This window comes from Pygoscelis adeliae, unplaced genomic scaffold (assembly GCF_000699105.1).
Source record: "Pygoscelis adeliae isolate BGI_AS28 unplaced genomic scaffold, ASM69910v1 Scaffold14, whole genome shotgun sequence".
NCBI lineage: Eukaryota > Metazoa > Chordata > Aves > Sphenisciformes > Spheniscidae > Pygoscelis > Pygoscelis adeliae.
The window spans coordinates 1,535,209-1,556,116 of NW_008825109.1; the positions used below are offsets into that span (position 1 = coordinate 1,535,209).

Genomic DNA, 20,908 nt, shown 5'->3' on the forward strand with positions numbered 1-20,908 from the left:
AAATGAAGAAACGTCTACCCCTCCTTTCTCTTTTTTCTCAGTCCTTCACCTCTTCTCAAATCTGCGTTACAGGAAATACATTTTGGAATAATTACCTCAACAGTCAATTGTTTTCAAAGAAGTATACAAGCAGAAATCAGAACATTGTTCTGATTTGCTTGTTGTCACTAACACAAGCAAATACTTTATACCTTCACTACACCTATGATGCTTTCTCTTCATCTCAAGAACCTTTTCCAATTCTTTCTAAAGCTGTCAAAAGTGACATCCTGGACAAGATGGATCATAAGCATGATCCCAAATGACAGTCTCGAGAATACCATGCTTTCCCTGAAAATGCGACAAGGAGTATAATTCAAATGCATTACTCAGTGTTAATTTTTCCTTAGGTATGAGGTTTTATTTTTCTCCTGAAATTTATTAGCTTTTCCTTAGCTTCAGTCTATAAGTTATTCCTATTTGATGCCCTATTTTCTGTGCTTATTTAGTCTTTTTTATTTCTCTCCTCTTTTTTTAAACATAGGAATTGCCTTTTGTTTCCTTCTTTCTACTACTACCTTCTAGTTCTTTGTTACATTCTTTCCTATTATTAGGGGGAATATTATCATCATGGCATGACACAGCTGAAATGTGAGTATGGTGAATGACAAAAAAGGAAGGAGAGAGAAGGATAAGCTGCACAGCAGTAAAACCACTTACTCTTTACTGGTCCTCCTTACTTCCTCATATTTCTTCTCTTTGGCAACCTTGGGGCCATACTGAGAGATCAGTGAGTGAACCAGTTCAGCTATAAATAGGAAGTATAAAAAAACCTCACAGAACTCACGAAGCTTCCTAAATTTCTAAGGCCAAGATGACCATTATTTTTATTAGGTGTGATCTCCTGAGTAGCATAACCCGCCAGCTAATTTTTGTATCTAATTGAGCAGACTGTTGGTGAACTAATATTTTGTTTAGATGGTAATTGTTTTCTGAGAATTTGATAACAAGGAAAAAAAATAAATCTCCGTTTCCACGCTGAACTTTGCTGACCTTAGTTGGCAGCCATCAGCTCTTGCTCCTATCCTGAAGCCCTACTGACAAATGGTGATCATTCTAAACCAGTGTCTCTCAAAACACAGAGCCGTACCACAGACATAGATCTCTTGAAATAACTTGTATTTCTTGTGTTTCAGTTTTCTTTATTTACTTGACAGTAACATTGTTATGGGCTCTCCCTAGACCTGCTTTGACATCACTTTGCCATCTTAATTTGACATATCACAACTGTCTCTGTTGTCTGACAAGTTCTTTCAGCATGAGGGTTTCCCATTGCAAGAAAATCTCCACAGACAACATCACTATTAGTATAAAAAGATTGGATCATAAAATTCCACATACCAACAGACAAAAATAAGACATGATATAAGACAATATATGTTTAGCAGGTTTGGGATTTTTTTGGTGAGGTAAATTTTAACATAAAGTTAGACTGAACACAGTAAAGATATATCCTTTTAGTCCTTGCAAAAACAATCCCAGGTCTGTAGCGAGTCTGTTAACAACTAGATAAATCAAGCTTGATGGTTCATTAATGTTTATGCTATCGTTAACATTTTTTTTCTATCAGAAACAAAGGGCTCTATAAATAGCTATATTTTTAAGATTCAAGTGTAGTAGCTTCTCAAGTTAATTGATTCAAGAGTTTTTGTGGAATATATTCTTTGTTTATGCCTTGAAGGCATGGAAACAAGCACGTTCATATCCAATAGGATGAGCTATAGAAGTGCCTTTAAATCATCAGGATGAGTAAGGGAGTTTCGTTAAACTTGGTCACTGATTAAAAGGTTTCAGTCTGGGTCATAAGAGCAGGTGATAAGTAGACACAGAGTTAAGGAACATAGAAGGAGAAACTGTGACCAGCCCTAATGAGATTAGTTTTGTAAAGAACCTGCACATAGAGTTCAGGCTACACGGAAAAGGATTATTAGACTATGCCTCATGAGAAATACATCTTTCAGGGTAAAATCTGATACAGAGATGTTCTTTGCACCCTATAGTTTATCAGTTAGGTAGTTCTCTGGAAAATACTGTTGGGATAATAAAGTAGATTGATACCATTTTTAAGCCTTTAGAGGACAAAGAGTGGGGCAAATACCAGCCTAACTGTTTCAAGTCCAAAATCAGGCAGAGTCCCCTGCTGAGTTCTGAATGATGAATTAAGTGGAATAAGAACCAGAGAACCTCTGCCTGTGGGGAGCTTCAGTCACAGCATGAACATCCTGTAGATACTGAATACCTTTTTGGCATACCACCTCGTTTTTCTTCAGACCTGGACAGTAGAGGAGAAAATAATAAGGGGGAAAAAGGTGGCTGTTCTAAAAAAAAATTGTACGACTTAGTCCAGTGTTACCATGCAGCACTGCTGTATGCCTGATATGATGAGTCCACCTACAGGCTATGTTACAGTAGTGCCTGTACATGTTAAGAACTTTCTCAAGGATCTTTTAAAAATTATTTCCTTGAAATAACATTAAATAGAGCTCTTGCTACTCTTTTTGTAGTAGAAGGCAAACTCATTTAAAAAAAAAAAAAGGGAAAAAAAGAAAATTATTTTCCACGAAAGCTGAAAGTTAGAACAAGAAGGAAGACAGAGAGACACCTGACCTGTATTAGGACAAAGAAGGAGTATGAAGTCGTCAGGGAGGGTATGCTTTTAGAGTTTTAACGCAAAAAAGACCAGTCCTTTCTAGGCCTTATGGCCTGCAACTGGAATACAGGCTACTAGCTCGAAATAGAAACTTGTGAGAAAGTGCCCAATACTGCAGAAGGTAAGTAGAACCTGAGGACCACAAACAACTCATTTTCTCGCTCTTTAAGGGCTCCAATATTTCTTTATGTGCTTTAAAAGAACAGCAATTGGTATTGTTTGGTTTCTAGTAATTTAATTTTTATAATAGCACTTTCAACAGTAATTCAGTAACTTCAAACTTCTAGTGGCTTCTGTATTTTCAAGGATAACTTTCAGAGCTTATTTTCAGCAAACCTGACTACTTTACACTGTTACCAGCTTTTGTTTTCCTGAGGGCATGTATTTTTTTTTTTCTACTGCTGCACTCTCTTAACCCCTTCTGTTGAATATATGTAGTTGATTCTAAACTTTACAATTAGTCTCACATTTTCAGTCATTCTTTCTCCATTGGCAAAGCAACAGAACCACCCCAATTTCTGCCTAATGGGAACTCCATACATTTTGGATTCTAAAGATGTCTTGATTATTAATTAATGTAACAATGATAATATAATCAAGGACATATAATCTCAGTGCCAACAATTTCTACCCTTAAGTTACGCTGGGACCACACAAGCCAAAGACAAAGGAGAGGGCATGAGCAGTTAACCTCTGTTACATAGTCTAATACATCTTAGTAAGTGTCCAATTCATTAGACAGGGATAGAGTGGCTCATATGTGTAATTAATTATTGGCAGGTTTACTTTCAAAAAGGTGCCAGATGCTATGCATTTCCTAGTTGCTATCTGGATCTCTGATCTATATGTTTCCTGCCATGTTAAACATCTGTTCAGAACATACTTCTGCACACAGGAACTTCAGTAATTCAAGAGTTAAATCTTCAAAATCAAATGAATGTGTATCCTCTTCACTTTCTGGTGTTTGTAATGATATCCCTTTAAAGGCATCATAAAGGAGTGTAATATGAAAGAAAAATGTCCTGTAACTTGTGTGTGGGTCATTATAGTTTGAAGATTTCACTGTGGATAAATAACGGACTTCTGCTGTGGCACCTGCTCTTCAGTTCCTCCTCTGAATGCCAGTGTATCGGGATCTGTCTTGTCACTAGTAGCACATTCTGAAAAACAATGTGGAATTTGCAAAGCTTTGAACCTTGACTCTGCTGGACTACATGTAAATAAATAGGCAGATTTGAATATCCATTTAACCTTTCATAATTTCTTTGTTCCTACTACACAGACTTCTGGAAAACTGGTGTTGTTTTCTGTCTCCATGTGTATCTGACTCATCGATGTTTTTCAGTAAGAAATACTTTCAGTCCTGAAGTGTTTGCAGAAACATGAGCATACTGTGGAGCCTGTCAGTAAGACACTAAGAGCTAATCGTAGATAAAGAATTTCTTACAACAAATTTCTTACAAGCTTATAAATAGCAGTCTGAAATTCATAAACCTTTTTTTTTCCTGTTTACAAAGGGATTACAACATGTGCAGGCAGGATTTCAATCAGCAACAGCATTTTAAATTATATCCATTGGAGGATTTCAAGGGTTTTCGTGCCCTGTTTCAAAATTACCTATTGTTTTCTTCATGGTAAAAATCAAATCTTGCAAATTTCTTGCAGAAATTCATAAAGTAAAAAAGGAAAATACATAAAAACATCCTCACAGTGCAAATCAACACTCAAAACTTGTAACAATATAAATTTACTCGATGTATTGTTAGTGATGATGAATGTTTTTAAACTTACTGAAGAAAAGTGTTATCTGTAACTCATTATTGTTCCAACCTCATTATCTAAACAGGGCTTGTTTTTGGACTGTAGTGCAATTTCACTGGGATCTTTTTGCAAGTGCTTACAGTGAAAGATAAAAAGAAATCTGTGAACAGGGATCCTACTACCACAAATTAAGGAAATCTGTCTTCTAGAGGATTGGGTGAGGCAATTCACTGCCTTTAACTGCACTGTGCTAAGCCTGCAGCATCACCTCTTACTAGACATAGAAGAATGTACACTGAGACAGCTAGGGCACGTGGAAAGAAAGGAGTGTGAGGTGGCATGGCAGAGAAGAAATATATTATGAACTCCTTAGCCTTGAAAACCAATTCAGAGTTCCTGCCCCAGTACAAACCAAACAATCCATAAGATTCCTGACCCTGACTGACCAGAGTGGTCATGTCCATTGAGACACACATTGCAAATGGCACTAGCCTGACCACTGCATAACATCCTCCCCACAGAAATATTTGTAACGTTCACCTTGATTTCTAACCGGGATACTCTGATGTCTAATAAGGCTGAGTTCCTACTACACTCTCTCTCAGTCCTGCTTTATCAATTGCTTTCCTGTTCCTTACGTGGCAATATCCATAGTGTTGTACCAACACAGTATATTACACAGCTGCAAATGAACCAGATGAGATTTTTTTTTAGTTACTTTTCAGTTTTCCATTTATTCACTACACGATGATGGTATACCCCAAATGATAGTGCAGGATAAATATTTAAGTTGATTAAGAAATACACATGTAACTACCACTGCAGCCAAGACATTATAGAGTATCTTTTCTTTAAACAGATACCTGTGTTCATGAATATTGTGTAAAAATAGCATCTTTTAAGCATCCTTTGTTAAACTGGCTGAAACTGGCCAACATGTTGAAAAGTTATCAAAGAAATAAAAGGCTGATCCTCCTCACCCAGTGTGATCACATAAGTCTCATATCGGCAAGAAATCACGTTAAAGTATATGTATGGCTATGCATTCATACACTTGCAAGGGCTCTCTGAAATCTGAAGACCAAACTACAGCTGGCACGAGCCTTGTATGAGGCTTGTCTGAATAGACAAACTTCATTATGCAGAGAAAGGAGAAAATGTCTCATACTAAAATGAGCTTCAGGGTAATGATTAAAGAAGTTCTTAAATAAAAAAAAAAATCAGTTTTTATATATATTTTTATATATATATACGAACACACATAAAAAATCAGAAGAAAGGCTTATTTCATACAGTGACTTGAATAATGACCATCTTTGATGCCTCAAGGGAAGATGATATATTCTCGACTGCATCTGCAGTTGAGATGCAGTCAACTGCAGAACAAGGAAAAACCAGTTTTTTTACTGATCCCTGCAGGTGGCTAGCTGACACTGAAGTACATCTGTCTATGACCATGTGAACAAATGCAGTGACGGCAATGTTAGAGCAAATTAAGGTTAATGCAGACCATCATTCCTTGCAGGGTATGGCACAGAGGAAATGGGGATTCACAGGCTCCAAAGCCACAAAGAAGCTCCAAAACCAGTCAGCAAATACATGACATTTTTCCTCCTGAGAAGCTGGATTGAAGACTATATTTAGAAAGAATGTTTAAAACAGTCATAAAGAGTACAAGTAACATTGACCTCAGTACTTGATGGTAAGACCTAGTAAAGTTTTCCAATGCTATTTACCCTCATTAGGCATTCTGTTGGTAGAAAGGCTAAGACATCCTGTAGTATCTAACTTCTTTTTATCTCTTCTCTTCAGTACGTCGAACAAATCAAGCTCCTTACATTGTACTTCATGGAGTTTATCTGCCATCCATCAATCACTCTTGTGCCCTGCTCTTTTGTTCCCTCTTCAGTGTGTGCCTATCATTCTTGAAGTGCTGACTATAGAACCAGATGGTAGGAGTTTTACTGAAGTTGTGCACAGAAATCACCTCCTCATCTATTCTTCCTAGGCATCCAAGTATTAGACAAGTCCTTGTTGCCTCAGCACTGAGCTAAGATGCCAGAATACGCTAATTATTATAACAATCCCTACATTCTTTGAGTGGCTTCATCCCTCATCTCCTACCCTCTAGGTATAGTCTATATTCTTTGTTCCTAGAGATTGGACTCAGCATTTGGCTGTGTTGAAATTTGGCTTTTTCTTGAGTTTTGGTTATTCCACAAAATGATTCAACATATCTCTCCAGTGCAATGCCTTTGCTTCTCATTTTGTATACCTCTGTCTAAGCAGTTAGCTTTGCCAGGAACAATTCTGCACCAAAATCAAGACTGTTAATAAAAATATCAAAGTAGGATAAACAAGTGGCTCATAGAAATTTCAGCACTATGAATAGCTTCAGTTTTTACTTATATGCTGTTAATTCCAGTTAATGCAAATTTTAAAATTATAACACTATTTTTTTATCCCCTTTCTCTCTTACTTGCTAATATTTATTCATTTATTTATTTTGTTCAGAATGTTGGCTACATGCTGTGCTACAGACTGGTAAGCAATTACCAAGTCTGATTAGTTGAAAGAAAACATGCCTGGACACACAAACAGAAATATTTTGGATGTGGCAGAGTGAGATAAAAAAATGACAGAACAATATGAGCAGGAAAATAAAGTTCTGCAAGAGCATGCAATCTCTTTGCTTTATAGCATCTGTGCTCCTGAGCACAAATATAATACAAAGGTTCTGAAAAGTTTCTAAGAGAATGCCAAGGGCCATGTTAAGCACCAAAAAGTACTTTTTTTCCAGAAAGTCTAAGGGATTTTCCGACTTCTACAGTATCTCAGCAAAATGATTACCTTTTCCTTCCTAATACAAAACTAGGTATTGTCTGAGGAAATCAGAAACAAATTGTGCCAGCATTGGTAGATGCCACAGTGATGCCACACCTGTGGTCTTTGGGGGGTTTTAAAGTAGTGTCATTTAGCACCCAAGTTCTAGCTGTGGTTTCCAAAGGAATGTTTTGGGCAATTTTTCAATTGTTTCAAGAAGCGTCCTGTCAAATACCATACAAAACTAGTCCATCATCACTTCTACTGAGTATTTTCATAGGGCCATGTGGTGAGTTAATGAGGAGAAACAGATTCTGCTCCTATCAGCACGAAAACGTTTTGTGTTTCATCTGATTTGAATTGTGTGTGTTTCAGAAACATATCAAATGTACGCCAAAGAATTCATAAGAGCTCTTTTGGAAAATGTCTACCTGGCTGACCCTTCTATGCAGGTAATGATATAGGAAAAAGAAAAGCACTGGTAATGTTTATTTGGTATCTCAGTAAAGAGGAGAGAAAGCATTGTATGTGACTATGTTTCCATCTTGGACCTATTGTAACAGTTCAGGACACTCCAAGAATAGCTGTAGTGAAAATACTTCTACCCATCTGTGCTTGACAAAAAGAGGATATAACTTTTCTTTCAGATACAGATCAGATTACACTTGCCTGTAACATTTTCACCTAAAAGCTAGAATGTTGTAATGCACTTTACATGGAGGGAATTTGCAGACCATATGGAAACTAGAGTTAGTGAAAACATATCTGTGGAAGTGTTAAATGGAACTCTACAATGAGCATTGCTAAGCTTAAATATGTGACCTACTCATATTGCATGTTTGTATCCAATTAGATTCTATACGGACAATTTTAACCTTTGCAACTTCTGTTCTCCGAGGCATTGAAAGAGCCTCAGTTGATGAACCGCAGTAGTGTTGGGCTGGTTTTGGTACATACTCCATTTGAAACTATTCGAATTCGATTGCAAATCAAATTTGTCCTTTTTAACCTATCATGGAGGACACTTATTCTGGGAAGTTGAAATATTTGGAATATAGTAAGATATCTTTGAAGAAAGAACTGGTTCTGGAAAAAGGGGCAAAAATGAGTACTATTTCAGTAAGTAAATAGACAAAGAGTTTTACCAATCAATATGTTCCGCAATGTCAGATTACTACTTGATGGAGTTCCTCTGTTACCAGTCAGGTTTTGGAATTTACATGAACGAACGTGAAAAATTAACAATTTTGAGTATGAGTCGTCCAAGTTTTTGGTCTAGACTGACCAGGTGATTGCAGCCAGTTTATTTCAACTCCACTCAAGAGTTAAGAAACCACTGCTTAGATGGCAAATATAATTTCCTCAAAGAATAAATCAGCCAGTCTTCCGTGGGACAGAATGATGATACAAGCTAAAGGAAAACGAGGTGGCACGGTATGACTGCAAGATTTTTCACCAAAAGTTCAAGTCAGCTCAACTCCTACAAAAAGTAGAAATCGTAACTAAGTTGCATACACATTTCCAAATACTTATTAACAACACCTATCTCAAAGCATCAGATATTCTGAAAAGTTTGCATAATTAACCTGTTTTAGAAGTATTAAAATGATTTTTTTTCCTGTTCCCTTTTACTTTGTGCTCTTTCTTCAGTATGCAAAACCTCAGCTACAAAACTGCGCATATTCTTACCAACTCTGAAATGATTTAGTAATTCTTACATACACGCATGCACATGAGCGCTAAAGAGAGCTTCAGAAAAAAAGCACATGCCATCAAGGATGCCTGAAGGTATTCAGATTTTAGCAAAATCTGATAGGGGAAAGGCTTCATACCATACGAAGGTTTTGAAAGACAGCAAGAGGAGGGAAGGTACTTTTATGTTTCAAATTTGAATAATCAGAAGAAAAGGACACGCTTTATAGAATGCAACAGATACTTCTGTGGTGATCAGTTTGAAAAACAGACAGCGCCTTCAGACTTGATTAAATAAAGTTTATTTGCTCCTTTTTAATTGTTGTAACTAAAACCTTTACACATAAAGCAACAAATTAAACTATTTCATATAAAACTGTCAAGCTAATTACTGCTTGCCAGTAAAAATCAAGTTTAAATTATCAAAGCCTCACAGGAATTCTGTGTACTCACATATCTTGAATCACGCCACTAAAACCCTCTGTTTTGCAGTCATTACATGGAGAGCCCTTTCAAGCACTTCAAGGACCACCATTGGCTTTCACTAAACAATGACAGGAAATTTATCAAAGTAAATCAGGTAATGGACTAGGAGAGAATTTAGAATTCCCTTTTAAAGGGAACTTAACTAGGCAAGAATTCAGTTTAGTTGAGATCAAGGGTCTCATGCAGGCAAGGAAGAAAGATGAGAAGTACGCAATGACTATAAAAGCAGCTGAGTTCTCTGTCAAAAAGAAAAAAAGCCCAACTATTTTAGAGGGAGCAAACAGAAATTCAGGTCCTGAGGCATGCAGTGTAAAAATCTAAGCTGTGTTTGGATTTTTTTCTTTACAGATTGCTATTTCAATATCTTGGGAAGAAAGGACTGGTTCTTAGAAACTGGGAACAAGACAGCGATTAAAGAGAAGGTTAGACATAACATTAAGGAAACGTGATGGGAAGGACAGTACTTATTTTGGAACTTGGTGTTTGGTTCACAAACAATGATTGCCGAGACTGAATTGGATGGCTGAGTCATAGAAGTGACAAAATTTGGAACAGCAGTCCAAGTGGGTATCTGAAGAATGCTACAGCCAACAAAACCATGCCTCTGTCTGGACAGGTAATGAGATAAACTCATACTGCCATATAGTCTTGAGGTTCCTGTGGCCTCTAGCTTTTCAGTCTTTGTCATATGCTGGGAACTGTTGGAGCCTTGTTCACACCATGAATCTGACCAAAAGACAAAGTCAGAACAGCATTGGTGAAGAATTTTTTTAATCTATAAAAGAGCTTAGGTGAAACCAAGACAATTTTATTTGTATTGTATAAAAACTATAGTGCCAATAATCAACTGTCAAACTGAAAAGGATAAGACTGCTACAAATTTTGCAATCAACTTCACTGAAATAAGAGACTTAAGAATGGAATCCTTATCTTAGAGCTATCTCAATGTTCTCAATGAGCATCCCAGACCATTAACTTCAGGTGTCATTAAATGAGAACTGCAACTTACTCATAGCTATAAAATAAACAGTATAAAAAACCTGAAGCTGCTGAGAATTTCTAAGCTACTATACCATTCCTTGGTATTATTATACAATAATATTATTAGACAATAATTAGACAAAAAAGGAAAAGGCTATTTAGAAGTTTTCGGTTACAAGGTGCAAATATTTCTAGCATTAAGAATAAAAGAGGGCCAATGTTGTGGGGAATAGTAACTGAGACCATAGAAAGAATGTACACTAATATTTAGATAAAACACATGTATAATAGGAGTTTTGGAATTTGAACACAAAGCTGTGTTTTTTTCTGCGTAGACCTTCACACGCTATAAGCTTTGCCCTAATGAGACTTCTTCATAGAATCATAGGATTGTTTAGGTTCTTAGGAAAAGACCTTTAAGATCATCGAGTCCAACCGTAAACGTCTCATTAAACAGCAATATTGTGTGTAAGAACAATTCTGGAAGGAAAAAGTTTACTTGACTGAATATATATGGATATATGATGTGGGATCAGTGCATGTTCATGCAAATTCCCACATCACTGTTTTAACTGCATTAGCAATTTCTGATGAGCTTGCCGCATTTGCACTTTCTGCATAATTCTGCATTACTTACTGCCTCACTTATGAGGATTCATTATTTTCCCCCAAAATATGAAGTATTTTTACTACTATGAAGTAGTAAAGACAACACATAAAACCCCATAAAAATCCTTGAAAGTGTTCAAGGATACTTTTCTTTAAAAAATCATCACTTTTTATTTCCCGTTAGGTAGAACTCTTTATCTGCCTGTGTGAACCCACCTGAGCAAATAGTGTCCCTACCAAATCTAGATGCACATTTCAATAATGTTGGAGCACAGTCTTCAATTTACTTTCTTCCACGGGAATTGGTTACACTTTTTAATTCTATTTTTCACTAGTTTCTCGTATTCAGGCTGAAAGACTTATACTAATATAATTATTCTGAGGAGGAAAAATCAAATTATACAGAGGTTTTTGCATTCCAAAATGACAAGATGTATCTTTACACAGCATCTCACTTAGGGGAAAAAAGGGATACAAAAGCTATCACTTTTAAATGCTTTAAATGAAGTTAGATGCAAGGAAGTGAAATCACAACACATCAACAACTGATTCATTTATTTATCAAAAATACTTATATAAAGTCTTGTGAAAATGAAACATTGTTCATATCAAATGACTAATAGCTGAAATAATATAATTTTATAACAGAAACAGTACCTTCAATCAACAGCTCTTGTCCATGACTGCCCAACAATGTGCGGGATAGGAAAGGGGCAAAGTCAACAAAAATTTCTCGCAGGAGAGGGGCCACCTTTTCTAAAGCTCTTTCAAGCTTTGCAGTGATACTGTGGAAAAACAGAGACCATGTTTGGAAGAACACTTAACAATAGAAGTTAAATGATGTCAAATCAAACCTGTTTTTAAAAGTTACTGTAAGCTTCTTTAGAAAAGAGGATGATCATTTGATTAAAGTTTACAGTGTTTAAATGGCTTCAAGTAAATGCAAATATCATGTCAGAGTCAGCAGTGTAGCAGCCTCATAAATTCTACAGCATTTACAGAATACTCTAAAACAAGTAAAATTTTTATTCTCAAACACGATAAGAAGAACGTCAGATATTCAAGTGTAAGTCTATTTCACCTATCTCAGCTTATACGCCTCATAATTTTATATACATTTGAAAGCTTGAAAAGAGAAGTTTTTATTCACCCACGGCAATCACATGTAACTTGCTTTTTTGTTCAAGCTTTCAGATAATGACATCTGGCATTGCAATGCTACACAAGGGAGAGCATGAGGAAGCGTTCTAGCACAGGTATCAAGAAAATCAGTATTCTTTTCTTCAACCTTGAGGGAACATGATCCCAGGTAAATCACTTTGCCTTTGCATTTATACTTCTCTGCCTGCTGAGACTGTATTAAGTGATCCTTAATTTCTACTCGTACAATGAGAAGTGTTGTGACTTCCGTTTGCTTTTTAAATGCCAGAAATAATATTCCTTTTTCTGAGGATACAAACCTAGCAAAAATACAAATACAAGGATACAAATCAGCAGCGCGCTAAGGATTGTACCCTTGTCCTTCTTCCCTCTTAAAACCTGACAGAGCATACTACTTGTGCCCTCTGAAATGCTTATGCCAAGATTAAAAACCTGCTGTGTTATCTCAAAGAAGTGAACTGTTACTTAAAAATAGAAATGAAATTACATATATATTCTGGTCTACCAAGAATTTTTGCTGTTCTTTTTCAGACTGCCGGTGGCTGAAAGGGTTTTCTTTGTGCTTGAATTATGGCACCAAAATATTATTGGCATTTAAAAGCGCAATTATAGGAAGAAATTACATTTATTGACAGAATCTAAGAGAACGAACACTGACATTTAAATTTTATACTGTATCTACTATCTACAAACACTAAATAAAAGTGGCCTTTTTAATTCAGATCACATGAAGATCCCTAGATTTAAAAAGAAAGCTGACATTATAAGCACATTGGAAGTTTTCCTTCATTAGCTTAAAATTATTTTACTGAATTCCTATAGTTTATTTTCTTTCAATGTGCTGCTTTCTCATTTCAAATTCAGATATTGATTTTATAATATTCTAAAGGAGGGATTCATATCATCAGCCTTTGTTTTAGATGATTAGTTGAAGTGAATTTCACTATGCTAAAGCCTCTATTGACTATGCTTGAAACACATGTGACAAGCTTAGAGTTTTTAATTCGCAACATGAATCTACACCAAGCTTTTGCTGCTAGAGATAAAAAACATACTAGATTAATCCAGACTTCTCTAACCCATGTTTTAAAACATGCTTTCACTGTAAATTCGTTTAAAAGGCCTAATTTTAGAGTTCATTTAACTCTGAAAACTGTACATACAATTGAAAAAATTTCAAGTTCAAAAGTTTTTAAATTAAGATCAATTTTTATTTAAGAATCAAGTAATATGGGAGGTATGGATGTGCTATTAATCAACACCTTGGATGAACTATTAATAAACACCTTGTTATTAAATGAATAGCTGATGGATCTTGTATATTATGGATCTATTCATAGGCAATTGGGAATAGTATTCTGTGAAAATGTGAGATCAAAGTTTAGCACTGTTAAAAAATGCATATCAAAGGACAGAAATTAAAAATTAAATAGAAAAAAAGAAAAAAAAATCCTTTTTCCTTCATATAAATCCCTGGCACATTTACATGTTGGAAACTGACTGGAGTTCCGGTCCTTCAGTTTCAAAAAGAACAAGCAAAATTAAGAAAAAAACATATTACAAATAACAAGAGACCCCAAAAATGTTTCAGGGAAGGAGATGGCCCATGTACTGCCTTTCCTGTAAGCACACTGAGAGGAGAGAAAAAGAGGAGAGAGACCAATCTGATTCTACAGCTGTTTCTAACATCTATTATACATTATAATGCATCCTGCAATCATTAGGGAACTCCCTGTGGAGATTATTGTAACTAGTTTTCACAACTGAACTAAGAGATTTTAAGGGTTTTTTATAAAGAATGAATATTGTGTTTTTTCCTCTCCATTTCTGGACATTCAAGGCAAATAATCTCTTAATAGCTTCTAAATTCAAGATTATTTATTTTGCAGATTAAAGGCAACACACATCAGAAAATAAATTATGTATATATGTAAATATAATTTCTCTATACATAAAGGTGATAAACTGGGACAGAAAAGATTGAAAGCACAGTAGCAACATCAGATTAAAAGAAATACTTTTAAAACTGTGAGTAAAAAGACCAAATAATCCTGTGGACAGTTGTTACTACCTATTGCTTGAATTGGTCACAAGAAAGTGCAAAGAGAGGTGGGGGCACACACTGTCCCAGTCCCAAGTATGCTACCTTCCCAACCTCATTTCAGGCCAAACCTCTACCTCCAGATCAAGACCATTAAATGTCTAAAAGTCCAAGATCATTCTCCTGCTCACTTTCCTGTGCTTAGTCTACAGCCATTAGCAGCTCTTTTCCTACGCAGCTGCTACAAGGGAAGGCTTAGATAAGTTAGCTTTCACTTCATGCTCTCTGAGCCCATAAACAACTCTGATTTTTAATCTCATAAAAGCTGAAGCACAATGAATCCAAAGTGAGAAAACCAAAAATTATCTATTATCAAAATAAAGTTTTAGTTGTTTCTTGGGGGGGGGGGGGGGGAGAAAAGGGAAAAAAGGGAAAAAAGCCCAAAAGGCATTTCTTGGGTTGATTAGATTTCAATTCATCTACATTTCTGATATTGTGCTCCACATAAGTTTTTTCAGTCGCTAATTTCAGTTACTATTCAGAGTACAACGACTTCCGAGTTCAAATTCTGAGTTCAAAATTTGAATTCTAGATTTTGCAACTGAAGTGTTTCTTTGACTCCAGGACAAAAACTTTCAAAATGCTTGTGAAAAAACAAGAACATTGCATTGGTTAAAATTACTGAAAAATAAACTGATTAACGATCCAATTTAATTTTAACATACTTCAGTATCTGAATTTTAGAAAATATTTCACCCTCAGCGAAGCACTGTCCTAACATATGAAGTATCCAGATACTGCTGTTCAGCTCATGAACAGCTAGCTTGGTTGCTGTCTCCTCTCCAGTCTTCCTAAAACCATACCTTGAAGTGGCCGGCCAACAAAGGGACACTTGGCAACTCCTTAGTATACCCTGTGTCAGCTTTTTGGGGCAGACAGGTGTTCACCTTGAAAAGGTCAAAAATTTGTCTTTGAAGTGTGCTGCGGCACAACTGAACACCTTTACAAAATAATAACCTATTATACAAAGGTATTTAACAGGAATTTAAGAGGGCATTTTCCTGGCTGCTAGTCAGTGTAAGAGGGGCATTAGCTATCCCATGGCATGTGTCTCTTGCAACACCAACTCAGACCTGGTGCGCCATTTAGTTAGCTGCACAAATACATTTGGTTTTGTCCTCTCCAGTTTAAATAGGTCTTCTGTTTGCGCAGAAGAGGTTGTGTCTCTCTTTCCACTTGCTAGTGCTCCATTGCCAAGTTGTGCTTGCATTCCAATTCTTACTGTGATTATTGAGCAGTGCAAAAAGCCAGTCAACTCAAAAATCACTTTTAATGAAGTTTTAGTGTCTGGCATAGTTCTTAGAAGTAGGCTTTTCAGTGAAGTATTTTAGTACCAAAAAAGTGTTCAAATACATATTGCACCACATTAATAGCTACAGTAATGCATATTAAATGCGCTAAAATATTTTTACATACTTTTTTCTTTTTATACTATTTTGTATGTATGAAGTTGTTGTGGGAGGAGAAATTATAATTAATATTAAAAGATAGAACTTGTATACCTCATGTTTTCAGCTGAATCCTCTGGCATTGGAGCAACAGTTTGGACAGCTGGGAGATTTTTGCTGGTAGCACCATTCACAAAGCTGGATGACGAAGAGGAAGAAGAAGATCCTGAGTCTACTGCACCTGTCCCCCAAAAAATACAGGTCTTAATTCAGTCTGAAGAAACATAACTTTTAGAGACTTTTAATATAGTCCTTGTCTTATTCATCTACTTTTAAGTAAGGAAATAATGTTATTTATTCTAAAACAATTAAAACCATTCCATAAGACTATCATATAAATTAATACCTTATTTTGCTAGTATAACAATAATAAGCTTAAAAAGCTATTGAAAATCAGGCAAAATAAATCCTTACCTCATTTTCATTATTCCCAAATTATATTCCAAAGATGAAAACATTTTTACATCATCCTGTAAAGCAAGATCTTTCTAAAATAAAGGTATATTTAAGATGAGCTTGAGTGGAGAATAGAACTTTAACTATTTTTTTAAATATATATATATGCACGCACTTCTTGGCTGCCCAGTTGCAACTACAGGCAGAAAATAAAATGCAAATTAAAAAATGACAGAGAAGATAGAAAATGTATATTGCTTCAGGAAGTAATGGGGGAAACTAGTGTCTGAGGAGTATTAAGACTTTAATTTTACTTTTTCTGTTTCCTTCCTCAAGTCAAGGAGAATTTTAAGATCTTAAAAGTAGGGAGGGCAGTGGGGGTATCATTTCAATGGGTTGTGAACAGCTGCCCAGAGAAAAGATGCAGACAGAGCATACATTTATACTTTATGTGATCTGGGTCAGAGCTAAGGGCTAAACTTAGACTCTAAATGCCAATCTATCATGTTTGCTGAAACGGTGCTGTGAGTTCAGCCTCTCTGAAGCAAACCAGCAAAGGCTCAGAGTGGCCATGAACAGTAATGAGAGCACTGTGATAAATGCTGTCCCTGTTCTGCTGCACAGTCCTTGTGCGACATGTCACTGCAAGAGAGGTAGCAGCAAACGGTCTTGTAGGTGTCCAAAGCCTAAGGGACTGCAATGCTACCAGAGATGAGGGCGACAGGCAAGATTTATCCAAGTTCGCAATGAGGGGTGGAGAACCCCAGTTAAGAGATCAACGGCATTATTGTGCCAATTTTTTAACATGATAACTGGTAACTCCCTGTTGCTGGTCAGTTTTAGCAGTTGAAATATCACTGTCCTTTGCATTACACAGGTATATATTATTTTTCAGTTTCCTGCAAAGCTCTACAAAGCATTTATGGTTTCTTAAGCAGCCAGCTGACAGTGAAGTAGAGGTCAAGTGCTGGTAATGGTGCAAAATTCTCTGGCAGCAGGGATGATTTTTTTTTTTAAATTTGCCTTTAAATAATTTTTACTGATAAAAGAATTAAGGTAAAGATCAGAATTCTGACTGGCTCATTTAAGAAAATTTACATTCAAAATAGTGTCAAAATGCAGCAGGATTTGCTGGGCTTGCTGACACTAGAGTAGCTGGTGAGGTTCAGGATTTAGACTAGGAACTGATTTAGTCTGCTGTTTTAATGATGCGAGTGGGAGGTGGATTGTGGCTTACACTGTGGGTTCTGAGTTGGACTAAATACAAATGGTAAATGTACCCAAACACACTGAGAAGGAAACACCAAAAATATAAAGTAGGCTATGTCTCCCAACCTAGGAATCACAGCAACTTAGCTGGGAATAGGGTAGCTTAAAAAAGATTAAGGCTTCATATATATATGTGTGCATGTGTGTGCGTGCACGCATGTATTTATATTATTTACATATTTATATTATTTACATATTTATATTCATATATACATAGGTAACATATTTTTATTGCTTCTTCCTTTTTCTTTCCAAAGTCAAATTTTCTTCATTAAGGTAGTTGTCTAAAAATGCAGTTGCTAGGTTGTTTAACCAGTTAGGCTCCCTGAAGAGAAGGTCAAACAGACCTAGAACTACTGGATTAACATAGACTTGAAAATCAGGCTATGAATTACAGAAATCCAATCTAAAACCTATAAAACCAGTTTCTTACATAAAGAAATGAAGGAAGAAAACCTGTCTCCCAAAAGATACATTCAAAGCACTAAAAGGACTTCAGTAACATACATCTCATTACATCGTGACAGTGACATCGACTATGACAGCGATGGCAGATGGAATGTAAACACTGACTGCAATCCACGAATAACTGAAAAAAACACCTTTCGCACAAGTCCAGCACAGAATATACCTCAAAGATAAAACTGTATTTCTAGAGTATCTGTGGCATACTGTAAAAACAACTGTAAATAGGTTTGGGGGGACATCTAGTGTTTCTAAAAAATTGTATACTGTTTCTTTTTTACCATAGTAAAAAAAAAAAAAGTGCTGCTCAATGAAATTCTATACACTACTTCAAAATCATTAATAACATAGATAATTTCACAGACTACAAGTATATAAACCAGAAAGTATCTGGATACTTCATATCTATATCTCAAAAACTGACATACATAATCACTGTTTTAACTACCGTAGGCATAGCTTAATTAAAAATGGCAAAATGAGCATTTTAATCTAATAGGTATTTATATGTTTTCAATGTGATACTACTTTTTTTTACTGTCATTAATGTGTTTAGCATTTCTGAAAAGTTGATATTCAAATCTTTAAAAAAGGTTGGAGGGGAAGGACTTTTCAAACTATTTCTTAAGAGAATTCATCAATAAAGCTCATTCAAATGAATTCAGGCATAAAAGGCTTTACCAAATAAGATCACTAAAGAAATTCAGTACACATATAGTTCTAATTAAATCTGATACTTGCTGAAATTCCATTGAATCAATACTTTTCCTTTAGTCAAGCTAATCCATAGACTAGGAGACAAAAACAGTTGCATTAAAAAAAAAGCAGCTATAAGATCCACCAAAAAAAAGCAGCCTTTAATCCACAGTGAATGTACCATGGTATCTGCAATACTGTCCCCTACTAGGAACAGTATCGGGGAAATGACTGATTTTTAAATGCAATTACTTACAAAGAAAAGCTACTACATTCCAGCCAAAATAGTTCAGATCTTTAATCAGTGAGAAGACTGAAAAGCATACACTATTCAGTATCATTTGGAAAACAAGGTTTCCAATGTAGGATATTTTTTGCATGACATAAGAGTACCTAAAAGGAAATCCGTTCAAGATTAACAGAAGTGACTACACAAATGGAACTGTTCATAGAAGTGATAACATTATTCAGAGCATTCATTCCTCCCATCTGCCTCAGGATAATTAGATTTTATGATTTTTTTTTATCCTTAGAAAAATCAAAGTTCTATTACCAGGTATTAAAGGTAAATCTGCAAAAGGAAAGAAAAAAAAATGAGTGTGTCTTCAAAATATTCCGTGAAGCAGAAGGATGCCAAAAGCTTCCACCTCCATTTTCTGCAACCCCAGGGAGATTTTCACTTTCTCAACCCTTGACTGAAGTTGTGATATCCTTGAAGAGAGCTCTTCTCTCAAGTGCTTTTGCTTAGTTTAGAAAGAAAACAGACCATGCCAGATATTTCAAAGGATTTTAAGTAAACATCAGTTGCTCTCAGTAAGGATTCATTTCTGAATGGAAACCACAGTCTCCATGGTCAACAGGCTCCTTCATGATAGACGATCCCATTATTACTATTATAAATAATTAAAAAAGAAGGTCTTGTCCTCCTTCTATAGGTCACAATAACCAACTACTGATAAGACACGACTACAGTTAAATTAGATAGGTTCTTACTGAAAAACCTTCCCAAAATCATGGCATCATTTTCATTGACAAATAGTAATTGCCCAAAATATTAACCCTCCACAATCTACGATATATTTATTAAGTAGCTAGTTGTCTTTACTTTCTTTGACGCATAAGGAGGGATTAATTGGTATATATCATACAAACATCCTCTACTGCAGAGCACTGGAGAAGTTAGCTCATTTCAATTCTAAACTACACTTATAAAACAGTATTAAGGCTATTTATTCATTTATTTAAGGCTGTGCAAGTCCAATGTGCACTATCAAAGATTATAAACATACACCAAGAGAAAACACTGGCTCTAATAAAGGCCAATGTTTAATCTTTCCAGTTTTATTTTAGAAGTACAAAAACAGTAACAAAAAAGATGATCAAAAAACAGAACACCACTAAAAGTAACAAAACAAAAAACAAACAAGAAAAAATGAGGGTCACAAAAATATTTAAGGACAATACCTGTTGTATTAATCATACTTTTTGGTGTAGCTCCTGTTGCAGCAAATATATTAGGTGTACTACCAGGTGGCAGTCCACTCCCAGCCGTGGCAGCTCCAACTGTGGTAACAGCCAGACTACCTGGAGGGGGTTTCTTTACTGGTACAACCACGCTCCTGTGGAAAAAGAAATGGAAGCTTACTAAAACTGCAAAACAGTGTTAGCAAGAGTTTTTGTTTATGAAGGGATTATGCCATGTTATAATGCGGTTGCTGAGGAACACATAATAGTGTCAATTTTCTTAACCTTTCTGAAATAGGGTAAGACTATGTTAATGGACCCTAAAACCATACTCCTATCCTTTGTCTGCAGCTTCATGTGATTCTGAGAAACTTAATTTGTCTTTCAGTGCCCACAAAATGGAAAGACCCCACCACTTTATTGATATGTTGTGAACATCGCTATCACCCGTGCTCTAGATTTGCAAAGAAAATGTTAAGTGTTGGAAATGATGCCAGCATACTAGCAGTCTATACATGTGCAGTCTTAATGAGTATGTTAATTTGTTGACCTTACTGAAGTTATTTAAGATGACAATTATTTTGCCAGTCACCTGAACACTTGAATATAGTAGTTGAGTCTTCAATACCATGCACATACTGGTCTTGCAAATATAGTTGACTAACAAACGTAATTTTGCACTCAGCCTTCTGGAAAACTTTCATACTCATTTAAATCAACAGCACATGATGGAAATTGAACACCTAAATTGTAACACAGTAAATACTTGCTTTCACAATATTGATATCATGTCCATTTAAAAATAAGGTTTAAAAAGCAGTCTTGAGAATTTGAAGCTTTTAAGAAGAGAACAGGGCTTTCATACAA

At 35.7% G+C, this 20,908-nt stretch overlaps 1 protein-coding gene across 1 annotated transcript in view; it reads right to left on the reverse strand.

Annotated features, from left to right (window-relative positions):
• Positions 1 to 20,908, reverse strand: part of NBEA (neurobeachin) — a 180,865-nt gene that overhangs the window by 102,879 nt on the left and 57,078 nt on the right. Inside the window, exons 18-21 of the mRNA XM_009327857.1 lie at positions 20,042 to 20,196; positions 15,806 to 15,932; positions 11,699 to 11,826; positions 700 to 787 (exon numbers count right to left, since the gene is read on the reverse strand). Coding sequence (XP_009326132.1) covers positions 700 to 787; positions 11,699 to 11,826; positions 15,806 to 15,932; positions 20,042 to 20,196 — 498 coding nt within the window. The remainder of the gene's footprint in view (positions 1 to 699; positions 788 to 11,698; positions 11,827 to 15,805; positions 15,933 to 20,041; positions 20,197 to 20,908) is intronic.